Genomic DNA, 23,957 nt, shown 5'->3' with positions numbered 1-23,957 from the left:
TTTAAATCTGTATGAGGATCAGGATTTAACTTTTTTATTTTTTGTATTTTTTTTATTTTTTGCGGTACGCGGGCCTCTCACCACTGTGGCCTCTCCCGTTGCGGAGCACAGGCTCCGGACGCGCAGGCCCAGCGGCCATGGCTCACGGGCCCAGCCGCTCCGCGGCATGCGGGATCCTCCCGGACCGGAGCACGAACCCGCGTCCCCTGCATCGGCAGGCGGACTCTCAACCACTGCGCCACCAGGGAAGCCCACTTTTTTATTTTTAAATTATCCTTCAACAGCCATTTTGTGTTCAGATCGAGGACAGGTGGCAAACTGAATTTTATTCTTTTCTTACCAAGTTTTGCCTTCGCTTTGAACTCCAAAATTATACTGAACGATCTGAGCTTCCCATTAAAAATCATGTTTTTTTAAAGGGTAAAAAAGGGTGGGGGTGGGCTTCCCTTTTGGCGCAGTGGTTGAGAGTTCGCCTCAACCACTCTGCTGTACCCACAAGGTCAGTTAGCTAGTAGTGGTGCATGAGATACTTTGGAGCAGCCATTGGTGTCAGATGGGAAATAATTTGTTTCCCAGACTATGGTAAAAAGAGAACCATTATAATCAGGATTCCCTGGATCATCTCAGCTGATTTCAAGGTCAAAGTGTATATAATTTAGATTGGAAGACTAAAATGGACAGAACTTATTTGCGGGCAATGTCACAGAATGCACCTGATGTTTTAAAAAAGTCAATATTTACATGTAAAAATAAATAATGTATGTAACAATGGCCAGCATTAGCCTGATTAGCAGGGGTGAATATAATACAAATGGCTACTGGTTATTGAGCACTTTCCATATGCTAGGCATCATGCTGGAGTATCTCATTTAGTCCTCACCATGGCTCCGTGCTATAGGCATAATAATTACCCTCACTTTACACCTGAGGAAACTCAGCCATAGAGAAGCTTAGTGCCTTGTCCAAGGTCACATGGCTAGGAAGTAGGGTGACCAGAACTTGAACCCAGGCAGTTTGGCTCCAAAGCCTGTCCTGTTAACCACTATACTACTTCACCCCCAACCAACAAAAGACCAACCATTTGATTTATTACATCAGCAAACAAATCTACAGTCCCAACATTGAATATTCAGACATATTAAATCACAGGTTATATTGGATATTAATTAACCTCATCAGGTAATGTTCTACCTTAAACCCAGATAAATATTATATAGTATAGCTCAAGGTTTGGGAGCCCACAAAACTATTCTTGATTTCTCATCAGATGGGGGCTCTTAATTTTTCAAAAGACAGCAGCTAAATCTATGAAAAAATAATACATAGCTAACTCCATAGGTTGTGAGGGTTTATAATTTCAGAGTTCTAGTTGTAGGAAACCTGGAAAGCCATCTTTCTCAAATCTAGATTGTCACAAAGAATTAAATGAACCATTCCATACATTTTCTTTTGCAAAATACGGGTTATAATGAATGGTGAGGGCATCAACTCCAAAAGTAAGGTGAGTGTTTGGATGGTTATTAGAAATAACGGAAGAGGTAAAAGAAACCAAGGTAGGAAGAGGATACGTTATGGGTAGCTTTTAGGGAGCCAACCCTCTCTGAAGGATCCCTTTGTACTGTTAAGATATGCCATTTCCCAGGAAATTGTGAAAATGATGCAATGAGTTGAAAAACAATAAACCAGAGGATATAGGTTATTACGGAGTTGGGAAAAATGTCAGAAGTAAAGGTCTGGTCGTTGTGTCTCTAGGGCTGCACAGAGGAATGGAGCCCCAGTGTGCCAATGTGAGTGTAGTTAGCTTTGCAGGTAGCCCTCTGGTGGAGCTTGAAACATATAGCTGTTTAGGAAAGCCATTGTTCTTGATTCATTTTTTTATAGGTCATCATGTAATTTTTAAATTAAATTTCTCTTGTAGATTGCTTTACTGGAAAGAGGATGCTGCCAAGCTGATTTAGAGTTTTCCATGTCATTGCTTATCACCTGACTAGTGGAAGTTTGATAAAGATTTCTGGAAAGCGCTGAGAACCCAGGTGCAGAAACCTTGGTGATCCAACCAGGGCACAGGACCATGTGAGGGCTAGGGTAACCAGATTGACATCAGATATATCGCAGGATTCAATACAAATAAAGGTCTATTATTGTATACTTTTTCCAGTGGGTAACAATCTTGATAGGAGCACATTTGCCAGCAACACAAGATCAGAATTAACAAAGAGGGTATTTCATGCAAAAAGAGGAGTCGGGAACCTCTCTTTTGTTTTAAGTAGTTCATAGCCATAGAATTGAAAAGTATGTTCATTGCCGTAAATTGAAAATTGGTAGATATCACCAGGAGACCCGGTTTAGGCCTAGAAGAGCTTGAGTGATACAAATTAAGCTCAGTTGGTTCTCAGACTGTAAAGGATTATAAAAGGGTAATTTTCACCATTATTCTCAAAAGCTGTGTGGGATAAACGTGAATAAAGAAAATGACCTAAAGTCAGCTAGTGGTAGGTAAGAGACATTTTAGAAAGGTATAAAGAAAACCAGACCAGAAATCTAGAATTCATGTTAAATAATGTCAAGAGTATTCCCTTTGCCAATCATGATTTTCATTTCATGCTCCATACACATGCGAAATGATGCTTTGTTTTAAAGTTGCTCAGTTTATATGCAGGCATCGAACTGAAGCGTTATATGATTGGAGGACGAGCTTGAGAGAGGAGACTGTGTCACATTCATGAAGTAATTATTGAGCCCCATCTTCCTGCTTCTCTCAGTTATCCACACCCGAGGCAAGCCAGGCAACTGGCACCAACCTCCAGAAGTAGAATACTACCTACTGCTCAACAGCTATTTATTTATTTATTTATTTATTTTATTCTTTAAACACAATTAGCAATTGTTAGACTTTTTTTCTCACTAGTTATCTATTTTATACATATTAGTTAGTGTATATATGTCAATCCCAATCTCCCAATTCATCCCACCCACCCCTTTCCCCCCTTGGTGTCCATACGTTTGTCCTCTACATCTGTGTCTCTATTTCTGCCTTGCAAACAGGTTCATCTGTACCATTTTTCTAGATTTCCCATATATGTGTTAGTATACAATATTTGTTTTTTTTTCTCTGACTTACTTCACTCTGTATGACAGTCTCTAGGTCCATCCACGTCTCTACAAATGACCCAATTTCGTTCCTTTTTATGGCTGAGTAATATTCCATTGTATATATTGTACCACATCTTCTTTATCCATTCGTCTGTCGATGGGCATTTAGGTTGCTTCCATGACCTGGCTATTGTAAATAGTGCTGCAGTGAACAATGGGGTGCATGTGTCTTTTTGAATTATGGTCTTCTCTGGGTATATGTCCAGTAGTGGGATTGTCAACAGCTATTTAAAATGTGGGCATAGTCACTGAGGAGGGAGGAAGTTAATTTTTCTTTACATGACTATCCTTGATCTTTTCAGCAAAGGAAACATTATAAGGTCATCAACTATCTTCCATTTTGCAAGTCTCCAAATAGAGGTAAAGCATCTATCTGCAGGGTTGAATTTTGCATATCTGGCCTTGCTGGTTGCCAGAAACATCTCTAGACATTGCCAAACGGTCCTCCTGGGGCGCAAAATTGCCCACAGTTTAGAACCATTAAAGTAGAATGTAAAGCAGAGGCTTGGTTACATGGCAGCAAGGCAAGGGCTCAGGCATAGCTACCAAAAATACAAGATTCAGAGGGGACCAGCAGCTTAGCTGACTGGGTACTGAAGTGCTGAGCTGCTGGCCTCCAGTTCTGAGAGTCTCTGTGACTAGGAACAGGATTAGTCCCAGAGCCTGTACTAGAAGAGTCACCCATGGGAATGAAGGGTCTTCATCTGGGGGTGGTGGTACTGAAGGGCTACAGTGGCAGGAAACTGGGCAGGTCATTATGGAGATGACCTTTCCATGGCATGGTGCTATGATTCTATTATCTTCAGCACCACTGAAAAGGGGTCAAGGCACATGCATCTCATGGAAGTAACATAGCTCCCTTGGTTATCATCAGAATGGAAACTCCATGAGTTATGGATGTTTTGGGAAAACGTGAGACAAACCGACAATGAACACTCATGGCGGGAAACTTGTTTTATTGGTTGGTACTGCTGGAGGCACCTTGGGGGAGTTTTGTATTTAGGTTCTTTCTTCTTGAACTCTCTACCCGGAATTTCTGAGTGGCTTCTCTCAGAAACACCCATGCAACAAGGAGCCCCTTGCTCTGCAGCAGGGCTTGGCTAGAGCTGGGAAGCCTTTGAGAAAAGAAGCTTGAGCCTGGATAATGCCAAGAAGCTTAAGCTGAACTAGCACAGACATCTCAGCAGGACTCTTTCTTCTTTAGCGGAAAAGCAGGCACCATGACAGCACACATCATAATGAGAAGTTGATTTTTTGGTATTCAACGGCCAGGATTAAATACCTGGGTCATAGTAATAAATGGGGGCATATTTAAAAAAGAATACGTAACTTTTGATTGACAGGAAAAGTAGCTTAAATCATTTTGTGATTGAAATCGTGACTATCACGTGGACATCATCAAGTGCAAGCAAGATTTTTTTCCAAACACAGTCTTTGACAAAGTTTACTAATATCCATGTAATGTAATGCATTTACTCATATATTTTCCCTCTATTACATTTCGAGAGGAAAAACTTAAGAAAAATGCCCCCCCCCCCATAATTTCTCCCTCTTTCACACATTACTTTTAATTGTATTCCTTTGAACTGGCAGCTGTGTTGTCAATCGTGCCTTCTGGAGCGGATTGCCTTTTGTTCTTGTCAGAACAGACCAAGTGTTAAAGGAAAGGAGAAGCAGCTTGGTTGCCTCTGGCTGGAGATGGGAGAAGGGAGAGCAACTCTGGGTTTCTAACCCTACTGCTACTGCCTCTTGCCTCTTTTTCTCCCAGTATGCTTGCATGCTAAGTGTGGGCTGCTATCTTCCCTTGAGAACAGTAAGCTATGTGCTGCTCTCTGCTGAATTAGGAAAACATCAGCTATCTTGTCCTTATTTCCCTGAAGTCAAACATGCCCCAAACCTGAAACTTGGAAAGGCAAAGATATTTTCAACGTAAATATGACCTTTCAGGGCTTCCCTGGTGGCGCAGTGGTTGACAGTCCGCCTGCCGATGCAGGGGATACGGGTTCGTGCCCCGGTCCGGGAAGATCCCACGTGCCGCGGAGGGGCTGGGCCCGTGAGCCATGGCCGCTGAGCCTGCGCGTCCGGAGCCTGTGCTCCGCATCGGGAGAGGCCGCAGCAGTGAGAGACCCGCGTACCGCAAAAAAAAAAAACAAAAAACCTTTCAACCACTTGCAAAACATTTCCCTCTCTTTGAAAGACACATGTAACCAGATACCTTAGTGCTGCAAGGAAGTCTTTTCCTCTGTAGCACCTTTTCAGGAATGCAGGCCAGGGCTAATGGAAAGGAGGCCTTGGAAGGGACAGAGTTCCAAACTAAATTCACTACCGCTTAATTTTCTCCTTCATATTCAGTCAATAGGGGTTAAGAATCTCAAAGAGTGACGAAAAGTTGCAAGAGTGGTAGTGGTCAAGGCTCCCAGATGCTTGGTTATTCTACCCCCGATTTCTACTTGGGGAGGAAACAGCACTCAGCTCTTAGAGGGCTTCGCAGACACAGGGGATTGTTTGTCTATTGTCAGAAAAGAGCAGCAAAGTAGATCAGGTATGCAAGGAGGAGGCTTAATTCCAGCAAACTCCCCTTCATCTGTGGTCTCATGATACTGTTCGTTCATAAACTCGAGACTCTCTGGAGGCCCCAGACACACATTTGAGAATTTGGGGCAACTGACCCTTGCACAGAATTGTGTTGGGACTTCTTTCATACCTTGCCAAGCTTCCGTTCCATCAAATTAACATGGGGGTGTTGAACTCTTTTAGAGGCTAGAGATTAATACCTCGGATTGGTTGCAGTGACAGAAGAATGACTAGATTGCCACTACGTTTCAATTAATCCTGATGATTCTATGATTATGTGGACCACAGCCAAACAGATATCCACCAGAACTCCAGAGGTTTTATTCTAGAAATGCATCAATGGCCTCACTCCCTGTGGAGTTATTAGTGAACTCCCCTGTGGTTTCTGTATATACTGGGGCTCTGTATTCTTGCCTCTCTACTAAACCAGTTATGTGTCAGGCACAGCACCTATTTAATGTGGGTTTATAGTTTTAAAACAATTTCAAAACAGTTTTCATTTCTCTCCACTGCTGAAATCATGGTTTTGAAATTGGGTGGCCACATTTCCTTCTTCTCCATCAAACGCTCCTCAGCACCTTTGGGCTGCTCTCTCTAGTATGAAATTCTTTATCGAGAATGCTTTCCTAGGTAGCGATGTGGTACACAGCAGGCTAAGAGGATGTACTCCCTCCTATTTCTTGACTCCGTCTTTGCGGCAACGGCAGTGGAGGCTGCAGTGGATTCAGTAGCCAACATACAGTTCTTTGTTCGTGTCCAGGAGCTACACGCCCTATAGCCGACTAGCCAGGAGACAGTTACTCAGATCAAGGCTCTTGGAGGCTCACTGAAGGGCATCACCCTGGAAAATCAAATGGTGCTCCAGGCAGGCATGCCTATGGAAGCTACCCTTGGCCAGCATGGGGTGGAGACCTTGACCACCCTGGAAGTAGCTAGCCATGTGCTTGGAGGTAAAGTCCATTGTACCCTGGCCTGTGCTGGGAAAGTGAGAAGCAAGACTCTCAAAGTGGCCAAAAAGTATGAAAAGGAGGGGAGGTGAGAGGAGAAGGAGATGCTGATGGGCTGGGTCAAGTGGCAGATGTAGTACAACTGTCGCTTCATCAATGTTGTATCCACTTTTGGCAAGAAGAAGGGTGTGCCAATGCTAACTCTTAAATCCTTTGTGACACCGTTTTTTTTTTCTAACAAAGCCACTTGGTGCGGTTAAAAGAATACTTTCCTATCTTACAGTTCATTCCCTCTAGGTACCAGATGTGTCCTTGCTCCTCTGACCAGCTTACGGATGCTCAAGGGTCTTTCAGGAAATATTTAAATCTGGTTCTAAAGAAGCAGCTCAGGATTGAGAGTGCTAGCTCAGTGTTCTCGTTAGACCATAGTCTTCGGTCTGGTTGCTAGATTGAATTCTCCAATCCTGAAGACCAAGGGGCATGGAAATGATACTACCACCTGAACTGTTTAGTTGAATCTATTAATTCAGGCTTCCTCCTAGGTAGTTTAAATGTAAAAGTAGTGGGAATGGCCAAAGAACGATCTCCAGTTAAAGATAGCTTAGCTCATTCGAGTAGCTGCCCCCAAATAAGACCTATGGCATTTTCTCCCAAGTAAGTTCCAGGATCCAGAGAACACTTTCCATTCTAATCAGACAAGCTATTACCCAGAAAAGCTTAGCAATGACGGCAGAATATGCAAGCCCACTTTGTTGGGCTTCCTGGTTTACAAGTGGGAACCAGCTAATTTAGAAATCAGCAGTCTCTTATTAAAATGATGGAGACTTTAACACTGGAAGAAAGAAATCATGTTCCCAACAGGGAAGGTAGAAAACTAATGACAGCAAGGTCAAGTCAGGGCTTACCACTGCGTACCCGCTCCGTAGGCCAAGGGAAGGCTATTTGGCTAGCAAAAGCTGTGAATTATGACCACATAATAACAGCCAGGGGCTGTTGGTTACAAACTAAATAGGTTTGGTTTTTAGACACAAATGTGTCTTCACATTGGCAAACTCTAGCTAAAACAGCCATATAGACTTTCTTTCCTTCTAACGAAGATACTTAAGCACTAAACTGGAAACTTAAAGATAAAAGAATGACGAAGCATGAATACTCTTTCACCCAAGCTCTCTTACATCAGAGAGAGACACTAAGACATTTAAAGCATCACTTAAAACAACCCTGTACTTTTATGCAGAGAAGTTAAAAGATTTAGAATACAAATGAACTTTGCTCTTTGCTGCAGACTTGCTGTAAAACTCAGGGTAAATCATTGGTTTTTTTTAATACATCAGGGTGAACCTTTTTAAAGAATGAACAAAGTGCTAATGACCTTAATATACAAAGAGTAGACAAACTGTAAGAAAAAGATGGAGATTCTAGTAGAAGAACGGGTAAAAAATTAACAGTAGATACAATGGAGAAAAGACAGCCTCTTCAATAAGTGGTGCTGGGAAAACTGGGCAGCTACATGTAAAAGAATGAAATCAGAACACTCCCCAACACCATACACAAAAATAAACTCAAAATGGATTAAAGACCTAAATGTGAGTCCAGACACTATCAAACTCTTAGCAGAAAACATAGGCAGAACACTCTATGGCATAAATCACAGCAAGATCCTTTTTGACTCACCTCCTAGAGAAATGGAAATAAAACCAAAAATAAACAAATGGGACCTAATGAAACTTCAAAGCTTTTGCACAGCAAAGGAAACCATAAATAAGACCAAAAGACAACCCTCAGAATGGGAGAAAATATTTGCAAATGAGGCAACTGACAAAGGATTAATCTCCAAAATTTACAAGCAGCTCATGCAGCTCAATATTAAAAAAACAACCCAATCCAAAACTGGGCAGAAGACCTAAATAGACATTTCTCCAAAGAAGATATACAGATTGCCAACAAACACATGAAAGGATGTTCAACATCATTAATCATTAGGGAAATGCAAATCCAAACTGCAGTGAGGTATCATCTCATACCAGTCAGAATGGCCATCATCAAAAACTCTACAAACACTAAATGCTGGAGAGCGTGTGGAGAAAAGGGAACCCTCTTGCCCTGTTGGTGGGAATGTAAATTGATACAGCCACTATGGAGAACAATATGGAGGTTTCCTTAAAAAACTAAAAATAGAACTACCATACGACCCAGCAATCCCACTACTGGGCATATACCCTGAGAAAACCATAATTCAAAAAGATACATGCACCCCAAATGTTCATTGCAGCTCTATTTACAATAGCCAGGATATGGAAGCAACCTAAATGTCCATCAACAGAGGAATGGATAAAGAAGATGTGGTACATATGTTCAATGGAATATTACTCAGCCATAGACAGGAACAAAATTGTGCTATTTGCAGAGGCATGGATGGACCTAGTGGCTGTCATACATAGTGAAGTAAGCCAGAAAGAGGAAAACAAATATCATATAATATTGCTTATATGTGGAATCTAGAAAAATGATACAGATGAACTTATTTGCAAAGCAGAAGTAGAGACACAGATGTAGAGAACAAATGTATGGATACCAAGGGGGGAAGTGAGTGGTGGGATGAATTGGGAGATTGGGATTGACATATATACACCACTATGTATACAATAGATAACTAATGAGGACCTACTGTATAGCACAGGGAACTCTACTCAGTGCTCTGTGGTGACCTAAATAGGAAGGATATCCAAAAAAGAGGGGATACATGTATACCTATAGCTGATTCACTTTGCTATACACCAGAAACTAACAGAACACTGTAAAGCAACTATACTCCAATAAAAATTAATTAAAAATTAACAGTTGATTCACAGAAAAATAAAACAAATTACTTATCATATGAAAAGATGTGAAATACCACTTATAATAAAAGAAATTCAAATGTGAAACAATAATGAGATAGTATTTTTTACCTGTCAGATTGACAGAGATGTTTTAAAATTGATTTTTTTTGCAGTCTGTGATTGCAAGGATGTGAGAAACAGGCACTTTCACATACTGTTGGTAGGAGAACAGTTTGGCAATATATATCAAAATTAAATAATGCACATACTCTGTGATTCCATAATCTTATTACTACGAATTTACAGATAATAATCACACAAGTGTTCAAAGACATATATACAAGGATATTCATCACAGCATTGTTTAGAAAAACAAAAACCAAAACCTAAATATCCTTGAAACAATTTAAATGTTCATTAATAGAGGACAGGTTAAATAAATAAGGCACATTTATATGATATAATACAGTATTGTCATTAAAAAGAATAAAATACATATGAATATCCTCACAGGGAACGATGTCCACAATGTATTGCTAGGGAAAATAAAACAAGTTGCAGAACATCTGTGAAGAGATGTCTGTGTGTGTGTGTTTGTGTATATTTGTTTCTGCTTGAATATGCATAGAAAATACCTAGGAGGGCGTACCTATATCATTAATAGTGATGACTTGTGAGAGTGGAAATGGGATGTTTTTCTTCACATGCTTTTATACTCTTTTAATTCTTATAGTATTACTTTTATAGAAAAAACTCCAAAATAAACAAATGGATGTGGAGCAGGGTGGTGGTGACCTTGGACCCTGATACTTGAATAATTTCATACCTCAGTTTAAGAGTTAAGAAATAAGGGAGGGGAGAAAGTAAATATGACAAATATTCGTTTTGGTTGGGTAGACAAAGTCCAAACTGTCTTAGACACCAGGTGTCTCAGTGGGGATAGAAGCCTTCCCGCTGCAGGCCCACTAGAACGTGGGGAGACAACTATCTGCCTATTTGATGACGACAGTATGGATTGGAGGATTTCTAGAGGTCATTTTTAGCCCCAAAGTTCTATCCACTATTCTGATACAGATAATGGAGCTGATGATGTCCCAAACATCAAATCACTTCAGGTTGCCCTTGAAGAGCAGAGGGGTATTTGGAAATGACACTCTCCAGCTTTAGAGGTATTTTTTATGGGTCATCACTCCCCTTCTCTTGGGGAGGAGGCAAAGGTGGCAGACTCACGAGAGATTCGTCATGGGACCGGCTTCATTTCCTTCTCTGATTTGGATTTCTTTGGAAGGTTCTTTCAATGCCTTTTTAATATCTGGCTCGCAGCCCTCCTTTACTAATGGACAGACAATAGCAATCCACTTGATAGCAAGGTGAACCAGGAAAATTTGCCTCATTCAAGCCCCTGGTAATCACGTGCTGATTACCTTCCCTCTACCGAGGACTTCAGAGGGCTGACATACTTCTTAGAATAGACTGGCTGCTGGAGTGGGGTCACTTAATCCTGCCAGAGGTAACAAAGTGTGCATTTATCGGTAGGTCCCTGAATCTGGGATGGCCCTCACTAAGGTGGCTTTCCTTCTGACTCCATAGACTTTCTGCAGATACAAAAAGCCACTTCTTTCATCCTGTCTTGTCTGGTGGCTTCACTATCCTTCCAATCCTAGGCTCGATTTATCAGTGACAATTCAGCATGGTTTGAGGGGTCATTAACCAACCCTCTTTCCTCAAACTATCAACCCTGTGCCTGTATTTTGAACTCTATTCTACAGGAAATAAGGAGCAACTGTGGTCGTTTGAGTGACGTGATCAGATACCTATGCTCCCACATATACAGCACTTTCTTATCGCTCACAGCATTACACTTGGACTCATTGTATGTTTGCCTCTTCACTTCAATTAAGTTATTCAAAGGGAGTTGGTATCCAACTGGGTGTGGGTGGCTGAAGGAGAGAGTGAAGATGAAGACATCTGTAAGGTTTCAAATCTACATAATTGAAAGGATAAATGGAAGGGTAAAGGTGCTATCACCTGAGAAAGGATACACCGGATGAGGAAGAGGATTTGGAGGGCAAAACGAGGCTGGCACGAGGATTAACAACACAGATTCTGCTGCCAGACTGCCTAGGTTTGAATCCCAGTTTGTCCACTTACTAGCTGTATGAGCTTGGGGAAATCATTTAACCTCTTTGTGCCTTGATGTCCCCATTTGTAAGAATGGATAATAGTATTGGGTTGGCCAAAATTTTCATTCAAGTTTGTCCATAAGATGGTACAGAAAAACCCGAATGAACTGTTTGGCCAATGTAATGTCCTGCATCACAGGATGGTTGTGAATATTGAATAAATTAATGTAGGTTTATGTACTGGTGCCTGGCACCTAGTAAGTGCTAAATTAGTGTTTGTTAGTGTTTGACACAGGGAATTTCAATGTTTGAGGTACATTTAAAATGTATTCTGAAATTTTGAAAATAAATTATGGATCTTCTGATAGATATTGGGCTAGAAAAGGAAAAGTCACAGAACTCTGGACAGCATGGATATTGAAGCAAGAGAAAAGATAAGGATTTTACAAAAGAGACTAAGAGGCAGTGGTCAGAGAGGGAGGAGGAATCAGGTAGCCTTGATATCCTGGAATCCAAGAGAGTTGTCAACCAATGAGATTAAAATGGGACACAGACATTGTACCCGTGAGTATGGGGAGGTGTTGGAAGAGAGGAGAGAGAGAGTACCATTTGGGGAAGAAGATAGATAAAAGGAGAGAGAGTCAAAGATCAATATGGTCAGCTCCTCACAAATATTTTTTGAGGGGCAGACCTGTCCAAAAGGCCCCTGGGTGATCAGTGGGTCCAGCTTCTTTCTTTCATCCCACATCACTCCTCTCTGTCCCAACTGCCAATCAGAGGACCAGTAGCAACCAGCTGGGATAGTGGAGAGTGTTCACCAAGGTCCCACCTAAGGAGCTGCTCAGCCAGTGGCCATACACTCATTCTCCTTTACTACAACTGGGATCAGAGGATAAAGAGGGAGGGCAGATGAGCACAGGAGCCCAAGAACTACTGTTTCTGATAAGACTCAGGGCCCACCTCACCCAGTGTCCTGACTCTGAGTCAGGTATCTGGGGCCTTCCTCCATGAGGTTAACCTCATGAGGGTAACAAGAGTCCCAGGCATTGCTTTCATCACCAGCCCTTCACTCCAGCACCTACTGTGAACAGGCCACCACCATTCCCACTACCCATGTCATTGCTCATTCACTTCCATCTGACAAATGTCCCGTCCCCTTCTTTCTTCCTTTCCAGCTCAAAGTTTATTTCTTTTCTCAAATATTCCTCCCCTGAAAGCTCTTTGTCTACTTGTAACCAGAGTGGCCTTCTATATTGTCCACATCACACGTTTTGGATAATGTAACACATATTTCCTTGCACCGTTCTATTTCTGTCCCATGTTTGTTGTTGGCATATGGAAAGGAATCAGTACAAGGCAACATTTGGTGCTCTGGGGTAGGACAGCTGGAAGGAGAGATGGGAGGAGAGTGCTGAGTTTTGCACTGATATTTCACACTTGAACGGAGTTTGCAACAAGAACCATAAGTTGAAAAAAACCAGTATGATGAGCAGCCTGGGGTGAAAAGGAGACAGAAGATGGCTGTCCTCTACATAACTGCGCATGTGAGGTGAAGGAGGAGGGGGTCTGTTATACACAGCTGTGATCTACCTACCCAGAGGAGAGGAGAACAGGAAACTCCCTAACTGGACATGTGTATGTGGGTCAGGGCCGTATACAACCATAAGCATGAGGCTACAGAAAGGAAGCCCTGTGCTGGTGGGAACCCTGAAGGGGGAGGGGGGGGTCAGTCATGGCTAAAAAACCTCATGTGTTTTTATTTAGTGACCTGCTTTTGAGATTATTTCATAGTCTCCTCCCTGTGAAGTATTATGCAGCTAGCTCCCTTGGTCTACTTGGGACCAAGTTTAAATAATTATATTTTTCTTTCTGAAAGGTAAGCATCACTAGCTTAGGTTTTTTGTGTCCCTTGGGAGCACAGGAGGCCAGGCCCACTGAGGGGGCGGACTGGTTGGACAGCCTGTGCATGTCTTTTCTCCCCATGAGACTATCAATGTCTTGAGCACACTCACTGTATCTTTCATTTTTATCACGAGGCATATATATGATTAGTACTCACACATACTTAGAGAACCGAACAGAATGAATCATTTGCTGGAACTTTGTTATGAATGAGTTGTTTTAGATAGACACTACTTGTAGTTGCTTTGTTGTAAGTGTTACTGCTTCTGATGATTCCTCAGAGGCAGGGTGGGGTGGTAGAAATAGTGGCTCGGGAGACAGGAAGCATTTGTGCCAGTTCGAGCTCAGGTGAGCGACCCTGGACATGTCATTTCAGACCAAATGATCTCTAGACCCTATGATTCTGCTCTGTGAGTGAAGCAGCCCATGTCTACAAAAAGTCAGCCCAGGTACAGGAGAGGAGAGAATTCACTTTATCAGTTTGGCCAATATGATGCCGTGCGGTCATTCTGACATTTTCTTCCAATGAAGTGGCTGATTTATTTTCTTGACTTGATTGACACAACCCATGTTTTTGGCCTAGAACTTTGACTTTGGAACGAAACTCATAGAATCAAAGCTGTGACTCAGATTACTATAGCGATAAATACCTATTGTTATATTGGGCAATTCAGGTAACAAAGACTTAATAATATTTTGTATTAATTCTAATGATATGAGTATCATTATTGAATGCTATGTGCCACAAATTATACCAAATGTTAAAAAATAATTCTCATTTAAACCTCGCAACCACTTATGATGTGGGTAATATTAACCCCATTATACAGATAAGGAAACTGATGCTCAATCAGGGCAAACAACTTTCCTAAGGTCATGCAGTCTGAACTCTTAGCCACTATGTGCTAGTGGGTGCTTAATACATATTTAAAAATGAATAAATGAGATTAGCCAGCAGGAGTTCTCAGCATGGCTTCAACTAGTAGGAACAGGAACAGTACTGCCTCCCATGTATTGAGTATTCACTATGTCAGGCACCCGTTCTAAGTAATATACATGGATTATTTCATTTAATTTTCACTAGAACTCTATGAGGTAGGCTCCATTATTGTTGACATTTACAGATGAAGAAACTGAGGTTTGGAGAGATTAAGTGGCTTGTGCAAGGAAGCACATCTACTAAAACTGCTAAGACTCCAAAGTCTCTGTTCTTTCTACTACTCCAGGCTGCCTGTAAATAGAGTGACTTGTGCAGTTCTGTTCCTTACTTTCTGCTCTCTTGCTGAGTACTTGAGATTTATAGGCTAGACACTGTAGGCCCCATTTTTTGCACCAGTCACCTTTTCCTAGGCCCTCAGTGTCCCCTCTACACTGTGCCATCTCTCCCTGGGACCAAGGATCAGATAGGGGAAGGGGTAAGTGGAGTGCTTTGTTGCTGATTTTCTGCAATCTCAACACAAACACTTATCGGTGTTGTTGAGACTTAATCTCGCTAGCTCATCTGTTAGACCAATTTTAATTTGGAGCCATCTGCCACAGACAAATGAGTAATTACGGCAGAGCCCAGAGGGGCGGGCCATGGGGAGAAGGTTGGCTTAGCCTCTTGCCACCTCCCTGCATTGACGCAAGTGACCAAGAAAGAAAATTCCTTGGGTGGGCTGTTGATGCAGAGGCCAGCAGCTCTACCTCCCTGTTGCTCAAATCCTTAGACTCCAGTGAACAAGGAGGGATGAATGTGGGGTCATGGCAGGAGAAGAGGCTCTCCCCGTCACCGTACTGGCGGTGCCTTGTGGTGAGCACCACTTACCAGCTGGTCTCTCCACACAATATGACAGGCTAAGTCAAACTGATGGAGTGGAGCTGAAGATAATAGTCATTGAACTCTGTCTAGCATTAACTTCTGTTGCAGAAGACTTTACTATATCTTTATCTTACTTCTTCCTCACAACAGCCCTCTATGTTAGGTAGGGGTGGGCATTGTGAGCTTCGTTTTATAGATGAGGAAATTGAGTTGTAGGGTGATGCTATAACTGGACACTTGTAAAAGACCTTATGACTTGCCCAAGGTCACCCTGTTAGCTACAAACTGGCTAGCACCTCAAACTCCAAATTAGAGTCTGTCATTCTGTCTTCTAGACCAGTGGTTTTCCAGTTATGCTTTCTTCTCAGGGCCAAGGAGTTATGGGTGTGTGTGTGTGTGTGTGTGTGTGTGTGTGTGTGTGTGTGTGAAGAAGTGGGGCTTTTGGCCCTGACCTGCACTTAAACTAGGGCAGCTCTGCTTGGGTCTGTTTGTCTTACGTCTCCGTAGGATTTCATTGAATGAAAGACTCCGCTACTGAAAATGTTTGAAAACTACTTGTCTAGGCTAGTATTTCTCATCGAGAGTGTAGTGGGTTGAACTGTATCCCCACAAAAGATATGTTCAAGTCTTGACACCTGGTACCTGTGAATGTGACCTTATATGGAAAAAGGGTCTTTGCAGATGTAATCAAGTTGAAATGAGTTAGTCCTGGATTAGGGTGGGCCCTAAATCAAACAGCTCGTGTCTTTATAAGAGATAGGAGAGGGAGATTTGGACACAACCACACAGATGAAAGGCACAGAGGAGAACCCCATATAATGACGGAGGCAGAGAATGAAGTGACGCAGCTACAAGCCACGGCATGGAACAGATTCTTAGAGCCTCCAGAAGGAACCAGGCCCGTCAACACCTGCATTTCGGACTTCTGGCCTCTTGAACTGTGAGAATACATTTCTTTTAAGCCACCCCGTTCGCCGTACTTTGTTATGGCAGCCCTAGGAAATGAATACAGAGAGTCACATAGACCTCTTACCTAGAAACGGGTTGGGGGTGGGCTTATTAACATGCTGATTCCAGGCCCAAACCCCAAGATTCTAATTCTGTAGGTATGGATTGGGGCTCAGGAATCTGTATTTTGACAAGTTCTCCATATGCACAAAGCTTCATCTTTGAGCTGGTTTTGACCATAGACAGACACAAGACTCCTCTCTGGATTGGAGCTGGATTTGCGCCCCCTGCTGACGATGCTCCTCTAGTGCTTCCAAGAGTCAATGGGCCAAAGGCGGTAGGTTTCATGGACAAGCAATAGGCTGGTATTAAACCTTCTGTAGTCCAAAATTTTTTGAGAGACTACAGAGAATAATGAGAACTATTTGAGTGTTTTCCCCAAGGAATCACAAATCCCACAGGTGGCCAACATCTAACCCTAAGGAAATAGGCTGTAGTGGTTAGGGAGTGGGTGCTTCCAAGAGGGTCGGTTTTCTGGAGTAGCAAGAAGACCACAGAATAACACACATGTGCACACACGCACGGAGTCTTCTACTTGTTGTCTGGTGCAGGAAATTCTATCTGATAGAGCATCACCCTTTTTACTTTAAGATTTGGTACCTATTAAAAATGCAGGTGTCCATGTGAGTGATGATACTTGAAGCCAGGGTCAGCCATGTACACCCAGCCTCCAGTCTTTATCTGAGAGCAGTTTTGATAGGCTAGAAGAGGAAGAAAAGCATGATGGGCTGGGGTAAGGGTACGGCAGAGGGGGTCTTACTGCCAACCTGAAGCCAAACTCCTTGCTCAATAAAGCCAAAGAGGGGACTAGTTTATCCACCCAAGATTGATGGAGGTCAGCTGTGCCCGATCCTTTGGCGAGCTGGGGGAGGGCCTCCATGAAAAGGGACAGGTGTTTGGATTCTGTGTGTGTGAAGAGTGCCTTCCTGGGAGTAGCCTGCCCAGCTGGACCCAAGGTCCTTCAGGAGTCCTGTGTTTGCTCACATCCCTGACTGCTCCCAGGTAAACAAATCTTGTTTCTATCTCCCAGAGAGGCAGGGCTCCAGCACTGTGGCAGCCTGTTGTTATAGTTACTGATATATGACTTACCACAGCAATTGTCAGAGCAATGGAAGAAAATGCAATTTAGTAGCGGCCGGTGGTGGAGTTGAGGAGAGAGGAGAGAGGAGAAAGGGAGGAGAAGGCTGCTGAAGAGACTTCAGCATGATGTACGGTGGACAAAGGAGGCAGTGAGTCTGAAAGGCCCTTGGTGCAAAACAGCCTGTCCCCAGTAGCTTCACCCAGGTTTCATCTGCCTGACATTCTACCAGTGATGCTTCATTTCTGTGAGGTAAGCACTGCTTCTATCCAGGGGAGGTCATGCCTTAGATTGTACTTTCGAGTGACTTTACCTGGCGCCTTTCTTCCTCAGGGTTTGCCAGAGCAATGGGGAAAGATGGGAGAAAGGGTTGGCCATCAAATAAGGACTTGGCCTCCTTTCAAAGCTCAGATAGGGCTGCCATTGCTAGTCCCCTCTTTGCAAATTTCCTCTGTGCTCTCCCCTCTTTCAAAACAGTTATGAAGCTAAATGCGATTGAATGTGAAAGTCCAGGATGTCTTGTTCAAGCAGCTAGCTATGTGCTTTTCTGGGAGATACACTTGACTCCTTTTTGTTCATCAGCAAGAATTTATCACCCATTATATACTAGGCGCTGGGTCAGGTGCTGATGGGGGATGCATGGAAACAGTTGGCCATTAGAGTATGCGTCACATTTAAGAAACAATCTAGTTACAGAGACTAAACATTTATACAAGTAAGGCTGACCAGTAGTGTGTATTAGTGTGTGATTGATGTCAAGTGAAGGGTAGAGCCAATGGCTACATAATCTGAGGTGGACAAGATCATGGAGCAGAGTAGCTGGGTAAGCCTTAGTTCAGATTAGCACATGAAATCACTCAGACACTTAGCAGGGCTCTAGGGAAAAGGGGCCCAGAACAAATCAGTTGTGATGGGGATGGAGACGTGGACTAGGTAGGGAACATGCTTACACCTCTCTGCTTAGCTATATATCCAAATCCTATAGGCATGTCCTTTCCAGAGAGGTCATCCATCCTCCACTCATCTATCCTGTCTCGGAACTCCTGTGCTGGGAGTTCTCAGACTTAACTCAGACTTCCAGGAGAGCAGGATAGCCTAGTGGTTAAGCGGGTGGGGTTAGGAGCTAGGCTGCCTGGGTTTGAACTCTGGCTCTGACATTTATTGTGACCTTGAACAACTGACTTAACCATCCAGTGGCTCAATTTGTCTCATCAGTATCATGGGGGACAGTAATAACAGTGCCTGCCTAACAGAGTAGCTGAGAGGATTAAATCGTGTAAAATGCTTAGCACAGTGCGGATGCATACTATTCATTCATAAAATAAATATTTACTGAGTGCCTTTGATATTGCAGGCACTTTCCCAGTGCTGGGATACAGCAGTGAAGAAGAGAGATAAGGTCTCTTCTCTCTTGGCACTGTGTTAAATGTTGACTCAGGCCCTTTACCCAAGGAACTTTTAATCTAGTACCTTGCTTTCTGCTCTATCAATTCCAATTCCTAGTCTGCGAGTTATCAGCTAGCTTATTTTCATTCCTTCTTGTTTAACTAGGCAAGTATTAAAGCTATTAATTCCCTTTAAACTCAGCTTTGGTCATGTCCCATACGATTTGATGTTGAGTGTTTTCATTATCGGTATTTTTTAAGCACTTTGCAATTTTGGTTTTGGTTTGTACTATTTCTACTTTTTAATGTATCGTGGTATTCCATGTTTGATGGCTGTATTTTCTTTGTTCCTACTACATGCGCCTACTGTGCTCCAAAGGAAGAGAGACAGTGGAGACCCGTCTAACTTGAGGGGTTTAGAAGGGACTAAGGGGGAGACAGGACTAGAAAAGACCATTAATGAAGGGTATTGAGTGCTAGGCTTCATGGGCTGGTTTCTCTTCTAATGAAGAGACATTGGAGTCACTGGGGAGCTGGGCTAGAGAGGAAAGAATGTATGTATCAATACAAGATATTGGGAAGGAAGAACTCGCAGGGCTTGGGGATGGAGCATGGAGACAGGGCAGAGGAAGGACTCGGAGATGACTCCAGAGTGTTAAACCTAGGTGCCTCAGAGGACAGGAGAATCACAGAGGCAAACCCCTGAACGTCTGGGGGTGGAATGCATTCACATGAGTGGAACTGGAGAGGTGTGTAGGCCCCTGTATCCATTTGCATCTGTGCCATGGCACTCAAGTTGAAAGGCCTCCTGTCCTTCTTCAGGAGAGAGTGGGTGAGCAGGGGAAAGCTCAGGTCTGTGTTTGGTTTCTCCTTGTCCCCCCCTTTCAGTGAGGAAGGAAATGAAGATGTGGAGCAGGGGGTAGGGAGGGTAGAAGGAGCTTGACTGTTCTGGAAACAGAGAAGACGCTTTTAGGTCGAGTGTTGAAGGTATATGGGCAAGTACTAATAAGGAAAAAGCAAATGAGTAAAACTCAGTGTGGGCCATGCGGGGTAGTTCTAAGATCCCACCTGAGATCACTGATGCTATTCTTGAGAGCAGAGGGCTGCCATGATAGGGCTTCTCAACTGCAGCCCGCCTATAACCTTCCTTAGTTTCAAGGCTTCTGACCCTGCGGTGCTCTGTTGTCCCTGGCTACCTCCCCGGCTGTAGGGGCTTCTTACCTGCTTCTCTCCACTGGGCCGCCTGTAGCTGAGCAGAAGCTCCACAGCGCCCACCACTTCCTTGCGGATGGCGTAGAGCAATGCGTCACCGACGTACACGCTGTGGTTCAGCAGTAGCTCCATGATCTCCAGGTTCTCATTCTCAATGGCAATGAGCAGGGCGCTCCGGCCCAGTGGGTCCATGCAGTTGATGTTGACATTGTAGTAGATCTCGGCCTCCTGGAGGGCCTGCTTCACAGTGGCGTAGTCCCCCTTCTCCACAGCACTGAGGAAGGCCTTCTCCTCTGCAGAGAGCTCCGTTTCAGCCCTCACAATTTGCAGGGGGATTCGGTCTCTGTAGGGTGAGTAGTTGACCCTTTTGTAGTACAGCTGGGCCATGGTTCATAGCAATTTAGAAACCTGAATGAGGAGAGAGAGGGAGACCAAAGATATTCTTAGATACCTGCAGGTCTCAAGTGGCCAGTTATGGAGGCAGCCTTGCTAATGACTTGGAAAATCCTCACCTGTTTTAAAGCCACAATCTTTCTCCTCTTACAAAGGAGCATAGCAGAAAAAGCCCTGGCTTCTGGGTCAGAAAGACATGGGTTCAAATCCTGGCTTTACCAGGTCTGCGACCTTAGGTAAGTTACTCAAGCTCATGGTGTTTCAGTTTATTATTATTAAGCTTATCGATATTAATAATACTAATTGTGCCAGGCTCCACACTAAACACTAATTCCCATCTCAAGGCTACTGTGGGAGTTAAATGAGACAATGACTGATTAAAGCAACTGGCCCAGAGGAAACCTCCTGAGACATGGCACAAGTTAGTTTCTTCCTTCCCTTCTGCTGTCTGGAAATACTCGTGATAATACTTCTGACTGGTGATGCAAAGTTGGACCTCATCTTTGGCCAGTTTCCTTTGGACCCCGGGCCTGTGGGCCTGTGCTAGTTTGTAGAATTACATTTGCAGCTGCCCCAGATGCAGATCCTGGACTGAAACACTGTTGTAGTGCTAACTGAAACATTCTTCTTATTGCTGCTCACTGGGGAAGGGGTATTGACTCCAACAGATTAAGCCACTACCCCCTCTGCCCACTCATGATTTTGCTCCTCCATGATTCTAAACCAGGCAGCTGACAGATATGAGAATCTGTCTGATTCAATTATGAGAAGTGAACGGCCTGTTTTACATGTACCACATCTAAAGCCAGATTTTAACAGAAGTGATTTCAAAGCAAAACCTATTATTGAGTTCCTACAATATGTTTAACTTTCTCTGGGAGACCAAGAATAAAAGACAGACTTTGCCATTAATTGCATAGGATGAATCACAGTATAGAGCTCTTGCCTTGCAGGTTGCAGATTAAATTCATGCACATTCCTCATTGACTCCTCTTACTAGCCCTATAAGATGGGAATGGTTACCCTCCCCATGGGAGAAGATGCGGCTCAGACCCATTAGGTGATTGACTCTCCTTTCCCTACCATCCTTGGGACCTCCAGAACCCTCTGGAGGCTGAGTTTGGATGAACCCATTTAAGTGTCTTTCATTACCGAACTGTTTTGCCAGCAAAAAGAGATGGAAATGTGATAAAGGGCCTCTTGTCTCATCTCCTGGATATAAGAGCAGATGAAGACATGCAGCTTCCACAAACATTTGCCTTACTCTTCCAGGTAATTATATCTCTGCTTTGGCAGAGTGAGAGGCATATATTATACCAAGTGGCATTTGCAATTCATGTGCTTGTGATCTTCTGGGAAGTTGGTATTTGAAGGTTAGTGTTGCCTCTTGCCCTGAGCAGGCCCAAATGACAAATTTCTCTCTACATCCAACTCTCAGGAGAGCAGAGTGCTGCTTGGCTGTCTTGAGAAGCACTGATATTTTCTTGTGCTACTTTGAAGTAACTCAGCAATGACTAAAGGAAAGTGGCGTTTAGAGGAAGCATTTGTCACTAAACAGCAAATTACTTTAATGATACTAATTGTAGAATGCCTCCTTGTCTCCGTTATAAAGAAAAAAGGGAGGAGAAAGAAGGGACAGTGTGACCTCCTGAAAAGAGACTCAACAACCCAATTCAGTTTATATTTATTTAATTAATCAATATGAACACAGTGGAAGCCTTCCATGTGCCTAGCACTGAGCTAGTCACTTTTGGAACAGAAGAAAGAAAAGGTCCCTGCCTTCATTATCTCTCACCTGGACCATTCCACCTCCTTATAATTAGTTATCCTGACTCCATTCTCTCCCCGTCCAGATCGTCTTCCACACCACCCCCAAGTTATCCTGTGAACCACAAATCTGATCCCGTTTCACTCTCCTTGGTTAGTATCCTGCTGCTCTTGTGATGAAATCAACACTCCTTTCTGAGCTCTACTAGGTCTTGGCTTGTGCTTGCCTCTCCAATGTCATCTTAAGCCACTCTTACACCCTTATCCACTATTCTTTAGCCCTGTGGAGCTTCTTTTGGTTCTTCCAATATGTCAAGCTTTCTCCCACCTCAAGACCTTGGATCACCTCCTGGAATACTCTTCTCCAGCTCTTTTCATCTTTCAAGCCTCAACAAAATGCCACCTCTTCAGAGAAGCCCTAATTAACTACCCTGTATTATAAAGTAGTTCCTTCATATTCTTCTCTCCATTGGAGCCTTTTCTCTTCCTTCTTGATGCTAATCAGAATTTCTAGTTACATAGACATATTTCTTTGTCTTCCTGGGTAATCGTCTGTTCAGTCCAATTTGCTTTAAAGCTCAAGTGCAGTTGCATCTGTCCTGTTTTTCACACCCTGGATACATATTTGATGAATGAATGAGTAGACCTTCTATGATATTCTCTCATCTCTCTCCATCTCTCCCCAAGTTCTAGCCGTACTGAGTCATGTTCTCTGAGTTGCCCTTTCATGACCATGCGTTTGCATGTGGCTTCATCCCACCTTCTCCACTTAACTAACTTCTCTCTACTTCAGCACCTTGCTCATAGGTCCCCTTCTCCGTGAAGCCTTCCCCCAAGACCCTCAGAAAGTTAGCCAATCTCCCTCTGAGTTCCCCACTGGCACTCAGATCACGTTTCTCCAATGTCACTCAACTGCGTGTTTGTCTTCCTGCCATTCGGGTAGGAGTACCTTGATTCCTGCCTTCCTAGCACTTACACAGGCTCTGGAACATGACGGGTGCTCAACAGATGGATGTTTGACGAGCAAATACAATCTAGCTGAGGAGGTTGGTGCAGAATGAAGGGCTAAATTGTGTGCTACTGATTTGATGCTTTGGAATTTCAGAAAGGGCTCTGTGAGGCTGGAAGTCTCAGAGAAGGTTTCATGGAGAAGGTAGCTGTTACCCAGTCCTTGGAGGATGAATTTCGTGTAAAAATATGAGGGTAGTTCAGGTACCACACGAACAAAGGTGGTGAGATTGATCATAGCCTAGTTGGGAGATAGTGGTGGGGGCATATTTTTAAGGCTGTAATAGGATACAGGGACTAGAGGTAAACTAAAATTATAAGGCAGTAGCTCAAAACCTCACTTTCCCCATATAAAAAAAAAATGACCTTAGGCACCTGTTGCCCATTTGCCACTTAAGGGGCTAACATGGAAGAGAAGGCTAGATGTCTTCTCATATGGTGTCACTTGTGGTGCTGGGCTAAGCATTATTGCTACAGGAAGGTCTGTGCCCACTTTAGCAAGGTGAGGCTTGGGGGGAAACCAGAGACAAATGTGTCCCAGGGAAAGGTGAGAACAAAGGGAACTAACTCAGTCGGTGCCCTATTGTGTGCCAGGCACTATGCCAGGAGCCAGTGCAATAAAATAATTATTACAGTTCTGAATAATTAATATGTCCTGGGCACTGTGCCAGGTACTGGGGCAGCACTAATACTACTACTGCTTCTAATAGTAATAATAATGAAAGCAACAAAAAGTACCATTCATTGAACTCTCACTCTATGCCAGATGTGTGGGTTACAGTAG

General features: G+C 43.3%; 1 protein-coding gene and 1 pseudogene across 1 annotated transcript in view; one reads left to right on the top strand and one right to left on the bottom strand.

The window, feature by feature from the left end:
* Window positions 1–23,957, bottom strand: part of TRPC5 (transient receptor potential cation channel subfamily C member 5) — a 155,720-nt gene that overhangs the window by 114,152 nt on the left and 17,611 nt on the right. Inside the window, exon 2 of the mRNA XM_067723055.1 lies at window positions 20,015–20,413. Within this exon, the coding sequence (XP_067579156.1) occupies window positions 20,015–20,392 (378 nt within the window). The 5' untranslated portion in view covers window positions 20,393–20,413. The remainder of the gene's footprint in view (window positions 1–20,014; window positions 20,414–23,957) is intronic.
* Window positions 6,389–6,951, top strand: LOC137217242 (ubiquitin-like FUBI-ribosomal protein eS30 fusion protein; annotated as a pseudogene).

The sequence above is a fragment of the Pseudorca crassidens genome, chromosome X (genome assembly GCF_039906515.1).
Source record: "Pseudorca crassidens isolate mPseCra1 chromosome X, mPseCra1.hap1, whole genome shotgun sequence".
NCBI classification, from domain to species: domain Eukaryota; kingdom Metazoa; phylum Chordata; class Mammalia; order Artiodactyla; family Delphinidae; genus Pseudorca; species Pseudorca crassidens.
This window is presented reverse-complemented; position numbering and strand designations above follow the sequence as displayed.